At 38.3% G+C, this 13,949-nt stretch overlaps 1 protein-coding gene across 2 annotated transcripts in view; it reads left to right on the top strand.

The window, feature by feature from the left end:
- The window catches only part of ap3b1a (adaptor related protein complex 3 subunit beta 1a), a 90,701-nt gene that overhangs the window by 21,063 nt on the left and 55,689 nt on the right, over positions 1-13,949 (top strand). For both annotated transcript variants that reach the window (XM_055180201.2, XM_055180200.2), the window contains exons 7-16: positions 1,143-1,325; positions 1,849-1,998; positions 6,743-6,840; positions 6,928-6,982; positions 7,815-7,886; positions 8,003-8,065; positions 9,518-9,650; positions 10,037-10,146; positions 10,285-10,461; positions 10,934-11,120. In XM_055180201.2, coding sequence (XP_055036176.2) covers positions 1,143-1,325; positions 1,849-1,998; positions 6,743-6,840; positions 6,928-6,982; positions 7,815-7,886; positions 8,003-8,065; positions 9,518-9,650; positions 10,037-10,146; positions 10,285-10,461; positions 10,934-11,120 — 1,228 coding nt within the window. The remainder of the gene's footprint in view (positions 1-1,142; positions 1,326-1,848; positions 1,999-6,742; positions 6,841-6,927; positions 6,983-7,814; positions 7,887-8,002; positions 8,066-9,517; positions 9,651-10,036; positions 10,147-10,284; positions 10,462-10,933; positions 11,121-13,949) is intronic.

The raw sequence follows: 13,949 nt of genomic DNA, 5'->3' as shown, positions 1-13,949 counted from the left end.
TTTTTGGATCAGTGGATGCTTCAATGTTTTATAAGTTGTGTTTGCACACCACCTAGTGGATAATAGTGGAAATATTGATTGCCGTAAAAACTCGTCATTGGCATGGAAACATTTTCTTTTAAAGGAATAGTCTACTCATTTTCAATATTAAAATATGTTATTACCTTAACTAAGAATTGTTGATACATCCCTCTATCATCTGTGTGCGTGCACGTAAGCGCTGGAGCGCGCTGCGACGCTTCGATAGCATTTAGCTTAGCCCCATTCATTCAATGGTACCATTTAGAGATAAAGTTAGAAGTGACCAAACACATCAACGTTTTTCCTATTTAAGACGAGTAGTTATACGAGCAGGTTTGGTGGTACAAAATAAAACGTAGCGCTTTTCTAAGCGGATTTAAAAGAGGAACTATATTTTATGGCGTAATAGCACTTTTGGGAGTACTTCGACTCGCCTGAAAAGTCCGCTCCCCTTCTCACTCTCATAATGGGAGAGGGAGGGTGTTACTGCGCCGAGTAGAAGTACTCCCATAAGTGCTATTACGCCATAAAATGTAGCTCCTCTATTAAATCTGCTTAGAAAAGCGTTACGTTTTATTTTGTACCACCAAACTTGCTCGTATAACTACTCGTCTTAAATAGGAAAAACGTTGATGTGTTTGGTGACTTCTAACTTTATCTCTAAATGGTAGCATTGAATGAATGGGGCTAAGCTAAATGCTATCGAAGCGTCGCAGCGCGCTCCAGCGCTTACGTGCATGCACACAGATGATAGAGGGATGTATCAACAATTCTTAGTTAAGGTAATAACATATTTTAATATTGAAAATGAGTAGACTATTCCTTTAATGCCGGGGAAAGAGTTAAAGATGCACAAAATATTTTTTTTTAGAAATACAACCCGAATTAATATTACTGAAATAACACATGACATGTGCTGGCCAAGCAAAAGACACCTTTTGCTCCTGTATAGCTTAGTGGTAGAGCGCAAAACGTCCTAGGTTCGAACCCAGAGTAAGTGACTTTGAATAAAAGCATCTGCCAAAAGCGTAAATGTAAAATGTTTTAGGTTTTTGTCATTAAGTTAAGTGTGAATTTTTTGGTTTTAAACCCTGCTCATAACCGTTGCTTGTTTTGCGTAGCTGGTAGCAGGAAGCGTAGTGATGGCATTCGAGGAGGTGTGTCCGGATCGGATCGACCTGATCCATAAGAACTATCGCAAGCTGTGTAACCTGCTGGTGGATGTGGAGGAGTGGGGTCAGGTTGTCATCATACACATGCTGACCCGCTACGCCAGGACCCAGTTTGTCAGCCCGTGGAAAGAGGTGAGTTGGGATGTGTGTGTTTAAGTAATCAGTAGTTAGAGGATTAGTTTACCTGAAAATAAAAATTCTGTTATTGTTTACTTGGCCTCATGCCATCCCAGTTGTATACATTGATGTCATTTTATTGGCTTATATCGGATTCATTATGTTCCAGAAAGCAAATACATCCATCATATAAGTAATCCAAACAACTTCACTGTGTAAATAGATGTCTTACAAGTGTGTGACAAATATTTTTTGTCTTATTTAGCAAAACTGAAATCAATACAGTGCATAAAAGCACTAATTTCAAATATGACGACACATTAATGACTTTAAATCTCATTGGTTCCTGTGTCTCATGACAAAATCCTTGATCCTTTATATTTGATATCTTTAATATTGACTGAGTAAGTTCATGTCAAAGATGGAAGTGAAATCAAACTTTCATGTTCCTAATCTTTGTGTTTCCCTTAATTATTTCTGTATTTGAGTAATATAATATAATGTATTTGTCCGTTCTTTTGTCTTTGTATGTTTGTAGGATGCCATGTTTGATGAAAACAATGAAAAGGCCTTTTATGATTCAGATGAAGAGAAAAAAGTGGACCAGTCCAGGTCGTACATCATGGACCCTGACCACAGACTATTGCTGAGAAACACTAAACCACTGTTACAGAGCCGAAATACTGCTGTAAGTAAATACACACTTTCATTGTGGTTTACACACACTTGACACATCTCTTTGTTCAAAAAGCAGCTATACAGAGAGCATCAAAATAGGGCTTCAAGATGTTTTTAATGCTCATGCTTATTGGCACTTAAAGGGATAGTTCACCAAAAATGAAAATTCTGTCATCATTTACTCATTCTCATGTTGTTACAAACCTGTATACATTTCTTTGTTCTGATGAATACATCGGAAGATATATTTTGTGGAATGTTTGTAACCAAACCGTTCATGAGCCCCATTAACTTCCATAGTATTTTTTTCTATTCATTTATTAACAAAGATTAACGTTTTCCTGTCGGAGCCGATGGTGTAGTGGGCAGCGCTCCGACATGTGATGCTTTTGCATTTTTGGCGACCAATTCCCGGCTCGTGGTCATTTGCCGATACTATACCCCTCTCTCCTTCCTGTACTTTCCTGTCTTCTCCTCACTCACTGTTCAAATAAAGGCAAAATGGCAAAAAAAATGTACTCTTTCCCCACCAGCATTTTTTTTAAAGTTGCCAACTTTTTCACAAAAGTTTAATGCCATCCAGAAAATGTTCTTCTATCAATATATAAACATACATTATATCAAATGAAAGAACAAACCGTTTGCTTTCAAACAAAAACATTTCATCCTACATTCATTAGTGATCTTTTTATCACTTCTCAAATATGGGTAGGTTTCTGAAAAAAATAAAAAAAATTATGCTTTAAGGAGTTTTGATAGAAATCAGATTTAGTATGAAGATCAAAACATACCCCGAGTTTAAACTGTTTGCCATGAGGGTTGCTTTCGGGTTTTAAAAGATGTGAAAGAGCACCACCTGGTAGATAATAGTGGAAATACGGATTGCCAGAAAAACTCGTTATTGGCAAGGAAGCGTTTTCTCTTAATTGACGAGTTAAAAATGGCAGGGAAAAAGTTACTGAGTGATGAAAGACTATCGCTTATTGTTAGTTCATGTTATTTAATGCATATACTAATGTTAACAAATATAACCTTATTGTAAAGTAGGGGTGGAACGGTACACAGAAGTCCCGGTTCGGTTCGTACCTCGGTTCAGGCGCCACGGTTCGATTCACTTTCGGTACAATGGAGGGAAAAGCAAAACAAAAATGAAGAAGGCATTTTTTTAGTACTTAAGCTAATCTTAAAAACATAGGTGTCCTTAGTGTTATTTTCAGATGTCATGAATATGAACTGAAATGCATTTAACATACTATCTTGTATTTCAAAAATGTATACCTCTTTAAGTAATCTTGTACTCATCTTTCATACAAATATAGGTTCAAATGTATTACAAGTGTTACCTAAATACATTTTAAAATTACATTTTGGCCTTATTTCATATTAATGTACTAAAGAACCAAAAAATAGGCTTGTAGGATGAATTAATAGGTGTGTACGACTTCACGAAGGGCTGCAAGAAACGACAAGTGGATGACGTCAGAGTAACGCGAGAGCGATTTGAAATCAGCCTCCTCCGCAAGATTTCTCGCGGTACTCTGACGCTGATGGCGCTGCGTAAAGTTGAGCACGCTTAAAAAACTGAAAGCAGCTGAACTCGACAGAACTGCCCTGCGTATGCCTGTTGTATATAGCAGGACAATTTATCTCCTACTTCTCAGCGTGAGAAATACAAAGTGTGGCGTTTGAACTGACTGAAATGCGTGTTTGTCAAGGTGAATGCGTGAGACTTGAGAGCCCTGATTAGATGTATTTCCACTCACATACCTAACAACTGCTGAACAACGCCGATGCAAGGTCCTCGTCTTTTCCACCACTCTCTCGCCTGTACTATTGTAACTGACTGGAAAACTGAAGCTTTGCCAAACTTGCGATCTTAAAGAGGCTGGCGGAACGTCTAACTCTTGTGGAACACCACTTGCCATACTCGCTGTCGGCTGCTCATTCACTGACTGAATGCAGAGTGCCAGAGAATGTAGACGGTCTCTGATAGAGCGCATACATAGGCGGAGCTCGGCTGCATTGGCGCCAATCAGAGCTTCAGAGCTAAAGCGGGGCAACAGATTAGCTGTCCATAAAGAACCCGCCTATCTAACAGTAGTTCCGCATTACATTAATTATTTTGCACGCAAGTTTTTTTTATTTTCATACCGTGTATTCTCCGTTTAAATTCATGCACCGAACCGTGACCCCCGTACCGATTCGGTTCGAAACGAATACATGTATTGTTCCACCCCTATTGTAAAGTGAACAAACCATATTTACCAAGCGTTAGTGAAGAGGTCAGCGGACTTTCTGCCTCCACCTAAACTCTGCCCACAAAAAAGGTCACAATGTTTACTTATGTGGCATTCACACCAGACGCGGAAGAGGCGGCAAGCGCGAGTGATTTACATGTTAAGTCAATGCAAAGACGCAAATAGGCATCCTGCGGCATCGTACGCGCAAATGACGCAGAAGTGCAGAGCGCGTGAATGGCGTGGCACGGATGGGGCATTCAGTGCAAATTAAGCATTGCCGTGGGAAACGCACAAGTTGATAAATCTGAACTTTGGCGGATATTCGCGCCGCGTTAACCAATCAGGAGCCTGCTCTAGAAGGGACGTGATTACAGGAAGCAAGCGGAGTCGCAGAAGCCCCTCCCATGACATGAATTTCCTCGTGAATGACTAGAATTTCACGCGCGAATGAAGTGAGTAAACTCCAAATGTTCATGAGTCCAACTACGAGCTAATAGCGTGTTTTTGCCGGCTCTACCGCGGCTGGTGTGAATGCCACATAACAGTAAAAAGGTCTGTAGTTGAGGATAACCGGAGGCTATTATGATATTCCATTGTAGCCAATATTATCCACCTGCAGCCTCGCAGCGCCACGATTCAGGGAACATGTTCCAGGGCGGAAGTGGGGGCAGCACCGAAGCATGCGCTTCAGGACAAACGCGTATTTTATTTAATGTGTAGTTTAAATTTTATTTAATGTGTATTTAATATTTTATTTCATGTGTAGTTGAAATTCTAAAAAATAAAGTGTATTTACATTTAAAAATTATGCTCTGTGTCTATGTTTATTTTGTAACAAATATTTTAAGTTAGATAGGCCTACTGATGGTTAACATGAAGTAAATGAAATTTCTTTATATCAAATGAAAAAGTATGTAGTGACATTACTTAGTTATCTATGTTTAAATTTATGTTAATAATAAATATTTATATTTGGATATATATTTTAGTGAATTTCCATGTATTGTTTTTAAGTACGATACATATGATTCAAATGTTTAGTATTTATATCAAAATCCATGAGAAAATTAATAATTATGCAAGCAAATTTTGGTTTTTACGACTCTAGTAAGACCGCTTCCGCCAAACCATATATGGTTTTACTTCCGCCCTGAAACGAGTGCCCTGAATTGTGGCGCTGCGGGGCTGTAGCTGGATATATCTCATTGTAGCAGACAAGTGTTACAATTGCTACTTAATACGCTTTATATACTTCTCCCGCCCCCAGATGCATCTGATTGGTCTAAACTTTTTTTTTTAAAAGAACTGATAAAAGCATTGTTCTTGTGCGCTAATAATAGAATCTGATACTGCAACGAATAAAAAAAAAAAAATGGAGAATAAGGCAAATACGCAGTCTCTATCGCTCGCTCTCCCTCTACATTCTAAAATAACTTCCTGCTAACCTCTGAGGAATGACAGAGGCCTTCAAGATGCACCTGAGTGTTTTTGTGTGTTGTGTTCAAGTGCGTGTGTGTGTGTGTGTGTGTGTGTGTGTGTGTGTGTGTGTGTGTGTGTGTGTGTGTGTGTGTGTGTGTGTGTGTGTGTGTGTGTGTGTGTGTGTGTGTGTGTGTGTTTATACATAACATTGCAAGATGGACCAAGGCTGTACCACAGTAAATCATGTTACTGCACACACACACACACACACACACACACACACACACACAACCATCGAAATGTGCTCTAAAAAAGTCATTCTTTACAAAACACCATTACACACACACACACACAAACACACACACACACACACACACACACACAAAGTGCTCCATCACCCAGCAAACTCAAGGTCTGTGTGTGTTTACAGGTATGTTGTGTGGTTTGTGTTTGTGTGCGAATGTGTGATATGTTTTGATTAAAACTTGTCCTGCATTGTTCAACAGTCAGTCTTCACTCTATCTTTATCAATTCTCTCTCTTTGTCTCTCTCTCTCTCTCTCTCTCTCTCTCTCTCTCCTCGTTGGTTTAGCAGTTGATATGTTGAAGTCTGCTGTCCTGTTCGTATATTGGGGTCAAAGTAATTTGGGGAAGACAAAATCATTACATACATTGAAGGCTTCCTAATCTATCACCATCTATCTCTGTTTCTATCTCTCTCTCTTTTTCTCTCTCTTCTCCCTCTGACTCTCCACCCCATCTTCCATTAATCTCTCTCTATTTCAATGGCTACTTTATGTCCAACTGTCTTTCTGTCTGCCCGCACATCCCTCACCTGTCTCTCTCTCCCTTCCTCTTTCTTACAAAACTGTAACATGCTTTATCTATAAAATAAATCACAGAAAACCATCATTGGTTTATTATCACTTATATCAAGGTTCTTTGGACACCATCATAATGAAACAATTATTAAACGATGACAGGATTTAAATTTTTAGGTGAACTCTCCTTTAAGGGTCCATTGTGTGTGAAAATGATAGACCTGCATTTAAAATACACACAAAGCTTTAATATATGTTAATAATGTCTTTGTCAGGTTGTGATGGCGGTGGCTCAGCTCTACTGGCATTTGGCTCCAAAACATGAAGTCAGTATTGTCACCAAATCTCTGGTGAGACTTCTGAGGAGTCACAGGTAAAACACACACATAACATCGGTTTGATAGCATTATCATCAAATCTGTCATTTCTCTTTTTAATCTACTTTCTTTCTGGTCTTTAGGGAGGTTCAGTATGTCGTATTACAGAACATCGCCACCATGTCCATTCAGAGAAAGGTACAATTTTGAAGAAAATGCTTGTTCGGCAGTTTTTATGAAATCTAACATACAATAGGTTAAATTTACGTTATCCATTTGTGAAATATGAGGTACAGATTGTAAAATCTGAGGTAAATTTGTGGTAAACAATAAGCTAAAATTTGAGGTAAACAATGAGGAAAAAATTATGTTAACCATTTGTAAAATATGAGGTACAGATTGTGAAATCTGAGGTAAATTTGTGGTAAACAATAAGCTAAAATTTGAGGTAAACAATGGGGTTAAATTTACGTTAACCATTTGTGAAATATGAGGTACAGATTGTAAAATCTGAGGTAAATTTATGGTAACACTAAGCTAAAATTTAAGCAATGAGAAAAAAATTATGTTAACCATTTGTAAAATGTGAGGTACAGATTGTAAAATCTGAGGTAAATTTGTGGTAAACACTGGTAAAATATAAGGGGAAAGACTGTGAAATTATATGTGAATTTGTGGTAAACACTGAGGTAAAATTTGAGCTATACCCTGAGGTCACTTGTGTCAAACACTAATAATATATGAGGTAAAGACTGTAAAATCAATTCGGAGGTCAAATTTACAGTAAACTAATGAAATGTAAGGTGAATGCAAAGTCAAATTTACATTTGTAAGACACTGAGGTAAAACTTGAGATAAAAACTGAGGTCAAATTTGAGTTAGACACTAGTGAAATATGAGGTAAAACTTTAAAATCAGAAGTAAATAGGTAAAAACTGAGGTAAAGACTGAAGTAAACATATTCTGAAATCAATCATGTCTTGACATCTAAGATGAACACTGTGGTCATATTTTTGTTGTTTATTTTTAGGGTATGTTTGAGCCCTTCATAAAAAGCTTCTATGTGAGATCAACAGACGCCACACACATCAAAACACTAAAGGTAAAATTTAAGATCTGCTCTCAGTTCAGTCACGTGTGCTATCAAACTGTGCCGCATCTGTCTGTTATGTCATGTTTGGGGTTTGGCTTATGTTGTTGTTTGTTTACATTTTTCAGTTGGAGATTTTGACTAACCTTGCCAATGAAGCAAACATCTCCACCATACTGAGAGAATTCCAGGTAAAGTTTTTGGTGTCTTAATTGTGTGAATTGTGGAATTAACGGATATATATGGGAATTAACGGGAATGAAAGGGAATTAACATGAATTAACAGGAATATATGTAAATTAACGGAAATAAATGGGAATTCACGGGAATATATGGGAAATAACGGGAATATATGGGAATTAACAGGAATATATGGGAATTAACTTAAATATATGGGAAATAACGGGAATATATGGGAATTAACCGGAATGAATGGGAGTAAACTGAATATTTGAAAAAAATTGCAAAATTTAAAATTCAAAGTCATGAATTAAATGTCTTCTTATGACCGAACAAAATGTTTATTTATGTTTGTATATGATGGTAGATAATTTCCCCAAATGTCAAAATAATTTCCATGAATTCCCATTAAAGGGACATTCCACTTTTTTGAAAATATGCCTATTTTCCAGCTCCCCCAGAGTTAAACATTTGATTCTTACCGTTTTGAAATCCATTCAGCTAATGTCCGGGTCTGACGCTACCACTTTCTGCATAGCTTGGCGCAATCCATTGAATCTGATTAGACCATTGGCATTGTGTTAAAAGTAACCAAAGAGTTTTGATGTTTTTCCTATTTAAAACTTGACTCTTCTGTAGTTACATCATGCACTAAGACCGACAGAAAATTAAAAGTTGCAATTTTTTAGGCCGAGATGTCTAGGAACTATACTCTCATTCTGGCGTAATAATCAAGGACTTTGCTGCCGTAACATGGCTGCAGCAGGCACAATTATATATTGCAGCACACGAAAATAGTCCCCTGCTATTAAAAGATACTAAGGGGATTATTTTTGGCTGCTGCATAACATCATTGCGCCTCCTACAGCCATGTTATGGTAGCAAAGTCCTTGATTATTACGCCAGAATGAGAGTATCGTCCTAGCCATATCTGCCTAGAAAATCACAACTTTTAATTTTCCGTTGGTCTTAGTACATGATGTAACTACAGAAGAGTCAAGTTTTAAATAGGAAAAATATCGAAACTCTTTGGTAATTTTTGAGTGCCATGCTAATGGTCTAATCAGATTCAATGGATTATGCTAAGCTATGCTAAAAGTGGTAGCGCCAGACCCGGAGATCGGCTGAATGGATTCCAAAATGGTAAGAATCAAACGTTTAACTCTAGGGGAGTGGGAAAATAAACATATTTTTTAAAAAAGTGTCCCTTTAAGTTTCCAATTTGGAATATTTCCAAAATTCCTCAGAAAACTTTCCGTCCCTTTGCAACCCTAGGTTGCCTATGTAGACATCCTAGGCACCTTTAAACAAGGTAAACGGGTAAACAGTGAAGTAACCACTTCAGTTCACATGTTTCAACTTAAGAGAAATGCTGCTTAGGTTGGGCGCTTGCTTTGTTTTGAAACACAGCCGAGAAATAGCAGATGGTAGCAGCTCTGTTTATGTGTGTGTTTGTTTTTCAGACATATGTAAAGAGTCAGGATAAGGCTTTTGCTGCAGCCACCATCCAGGCCATTGGTAGATGTGCCACAAACATCTCAGAGGTGGCGGACACCTGCCTCAACGGCCTCGTACTGTTACTGTCCAACAGAGACGGTAATTTAACCACGCTGCAGTCTTTTTGTGTGAAAATTTAGTCGTTTTGAATGTAAAATCCTGACCAGGGAGTCCAACTTTTTTCCAATAGCCAAATCCTTCCTATGCAGTGGTAATGTTCGTTCCCTCAAAAATACCACAATGTATTGCAAAATCAGGGAACATCGATCCTGACCAAATCCAAAAAAGACCTATATTATGTTTGATCTAATTTGGTTATATTTTTATTTTTGATACAATAAATAAACACATTATTATTTTTACAAACACGCATCACTAAAGAGGTAGTTATCAGACAAAATGTTTTAAATGTTAATGTTTAAATGTTATGTTTTATGGATAGTGTTATGGTAATCTTTATGTTTGTGTATTTCTTGTTCTTGTAGAAACTGTTGTCGCAGAAAGCGTTGTGGTGATCAAGAAGCTCCTGCAAACTCAGCCATCGCAGCACAGTGACATCATCAAACACATGGCCAAACTTTTTGACAACATCACTGTAAGTGAAATGCAAAAGAAACGTGTTGCTCAACACTAGTCTGGTGTACAATTTACTATACTTTAGTTAAGTTTTGTTTTATTTAGCCCTACGTATATATCTTTACAATTACACTTCACCTTTGTATTTGTGATACAGGTCTCCATGGCGAGAGCCAGCATTCTGTGGCTGATGGGTGAATACTGTGAAAACGTGCCTAAAATCGCTCCCGACGTCCTGAGAAAGATGGCCAAGACCTTCACCAATGAAGAGGACATTGTCAAACTCCAGACGGTCAATTTGGCTGCCAAACTGTACCTGACAAACTCCAAACAGGTGAAGTCAACAAGTTTCTTTTTGTGTGGTGAGGTGGTAATAATTTAAAGGTGTACTCAGTTATTTTGTTTATCTGTGGTGCTTTTCGATATGGCCATCATTGATGCTTTGCAACAACGATGTAGCATCACACAAAAATTTATAAATGCTAAAATGTGCCAAATGAAAAAAATTAGGTCCTGATAGAGAGACCATTGTTTCTAATGCAGGTGTGCATTATATGTACTATGAAAATAAGGTGAAATATGAGGTATTATGAGATACATGCAAATGTTACTATGTATGAAGAATAAATTTGTGCATAAACATATATTGAGAAAAAAAAACTCTGTCACAGTTAGATCACTGAATATTGTGATTATAAATGTGATGGGTGTTCTATAAAGTGATGATGATGATGATGTTTCAGTATCATAGCACAACTTCTTATACTGTACCTCATTGCTTTTTATTCTTACTTTCTCTCACATAGACTAAGTTGCTGACTCAGTACATCCTAAACTTGGGCAAGTATGATCAGAACTATGACATCAGAGACCGAACGCGGTTTATTCGTCAGCTGATCGTTCCGAACGAAAAGAGCGGAGCCTTGAGCAAATATGCTCGCCGCATCCTGATGGCATCCAAACCGGCACCCGTGCTTCAGTCTGCATTCAAAGGTAAAAACAACGGCATGTAACATTTAAAGGGATAGTTCACCCAAAAATGAAAATTATGACTCACGCTCATGTCGTTCCAAACTCATAAGAACTCCATTCATCTTCAGAACACAGTTTAAGATGTTTTATATTTAGTCCGAGAGCTTGCTGACCCTTCATTTAAAATCTAGTAACAGTATATTGTCCATATCCAGAAAGGTAATAAAAACATCATCAAAGTAGTCTATGTGACATCAGTGGGTCAGTTAAAATGTGTTGAAAATACATTTTGGTCTAAAAATAACAAAAATAACGACTTTATTCAGCATTGTCTTTTCTTTTGCGTCTGTTGTGAAGCATATGCGCGAGACTAAAGTCACTTGACTGCAGTGACGCGGATGATGTGATATCCTCAGACATGTTTGCAAAGTTTTTTTACAAACTAACAGGATGCCTCTACCTCAAACTGTAAACAAAGCCCGGGCGCACAAAAAAACCAGCTGGGGCGCACCAGATAACACGTCAGCCGTGTCGTATGTCATTCGCGTCACTGCAGTCATGTGTCAAAAAGTCATAAATGGACCAAAATGTATTTTTGATGCTTCAACACATTTTTACTGACCCACTGATGTCACATGGACTACTTTAATGATGTTTTTATTACTTTCTGGACATGGACAGATTTTCAATGAAGGGTCAACAAGCTCTCCGGCTAAATATAAAACATCTTAAAGGAATAGTCAATTTTCTTGAAAAATCCAGATAATCTACCCACCACCATGCCACCCAAAATGTCTTTCTTTGTTCAGTCGTGAAGAAATTATGTTTTTTGAGGAAAACATTCCAGGATTTTTCTCACCCTAATGGACTTTAATGGACCCCAACACCCAACAGTTTTAATGCAGCTCAAAATTGCAGTTTCAAAGGACTCCAAACGATCCCAAACGAGGCACAAGGGTCCCATCCAGCCAAAACGATTGACATTTTTGGCAAGAAAATAAAAATATGCACTTTTAAATCACAACTTATCGTCTTCCTCCGGCTGTGTGACGAGCCGGCGCGGGCTGTGTGACGAGCCGGCGCGACCTCACGTAATACGTGATCACGTCAAGAGGTCACGGACGTCGTATGTGAAACTACGCCCCAGTGTTTACAAGTGTGGAGAAAGAGGACCGTTCCGACGTTGTTGTATGTCGAATGATACTAATTATTAATGTCTTTGTGTCAGTTTATTGTTTAAAATCTTCCGAAAATGTGCGTTTCATATATGTAACGCGTGACCTTTCCACAGCATTACGCAATTACGTGAGGTCACGCTGGCTCGTCACACAGCCGGAGGAAGACGAGAAGTTGTGGTTTAAAAGTGCATATTTATATTTTTCTTGACAAAAATGACAATCGTTTTGCTAGATAAGACCCTTATGCCTCGTTTGGGATTGCTTAGAGTCCTTTGAAACTGCAATTTTAAACTGCATTAAAATTTTAAGTGTTGGGGTCCATTAAAGTCCATTAAAATGAGAAAAATCCTGAAATGTTTTCCTCAAAAAACATAATTTTTCTCGACTGAACAAAAAAAGACATCAACATTTTGGATGACATGGTGGTGAGTAAATTATCTGGATTTTTTAAAGATAATAGACTAATCCTTTAAACTGTGTTCTGAAGATAACAGAGGTCTTACGAGTTTGGAACGACATGAGGGTGAGTCATTAATTACATTATTTTCATTTTTGGGTGAACTATCCCTTTAAGGCCACACCACTTCTGTAAACCATTTATGGCTTTGAACGATAAAATATTTACTGCAGTTAAATAAATCCTACGCAATCTGTACGCCGCAATGTCCTGTTTCTGAATGACACGGAGACTTCAATGCCCTGTCACTTCTGATCTCCTTAACTTATCCTCCTCGCTGCTCTATTCCATCACGTTGTAGCATTCCAGCAGCGCGTCAGAACTCAAATCAACAGCTGAAAAACATAACACTGTCATGGGAATTTTGGCACCACCATCCATGACAACAACGTTAACCCGTAAACATCAATCCCGCACTGCAATCCGTAGCCACTTTTTCTCCATTCCCCAAGCCTAACTCTTATATTCGGATTATAACCGTAAATGGAAAGGCTGTGCCTACGGCTCCCGTTCGGAATTGAATTGTTGGATTTGAGGTAATTTGATATCGGGCATCTGATGCGAGTCGAATCCGGGAGTCTCGTCCGCCCGCACACGCCCATGCGGTTGTTCACTACGCCTCCTCTACGTTTACGAGCTTCACCTGCAATTAAACGGGAGTAATTACGCTCACGAGCAGGAAAAGGACGTTGATCATTCGCTCCTGTAGATTCATGGATGGATGGATGGATGGATGTGTTTCGTGTGATTGATTGCTGGCTGTCGTGGAGGGTAATTTTTGTTGTGCTGAGCGTAGGGCTCAGCGCTTGGTAAAGCGTATCTCGCTCTTAATAGGAGGTAATAAAGTTTGTAAAGGGCTGATTATGTATCTCCACGACGAAACTCAAAGCGACACGTCTTTGTGTGTTTTTGGAGTCAGTCGGGTTATAAGTGTGACATATAACCCGATCTCTATGATGAAGGTGAAAGCCTCACTTATATAGGGGGTTATCACAAATTACTCATTCTCTTGTTATGGCTCGATTTAGGATTGATAGAGAAAACCTTTTCAAACCACCCACCCTTAATTCTTTCCAGACTTTGTCTCTAATACGGGGCGGCTTTTGTTCCAATTTTTGGTTAATTTGACAATTAAACTGATACAAGCACACAAACATGCAACTGTATTTCATTAATGGCGCATAAATTTAGCCCGTGACATTTAACCGCACCTGT

The sequence above is a fragment of the Misgurnus anguillicaudatus genome, chromosome 9, assembly GCF_027580225.2.
Source record: "Misgurnus anguillicaudatus chromosome 9, ASM2758022v2, whole genome shotgun sequence".
NCBI lineage: Eukaryota > Metazoa > Chordata > Actinopteri > Cypriniformes > Cobitidae > Misgurnus > Misgurnus anguillicaudatus.
The sequence above is the reverse complement of the archived record's forward strand: the minus strand, read 5'-3'. Positions and strand labels throughout refer to the sequence as shown.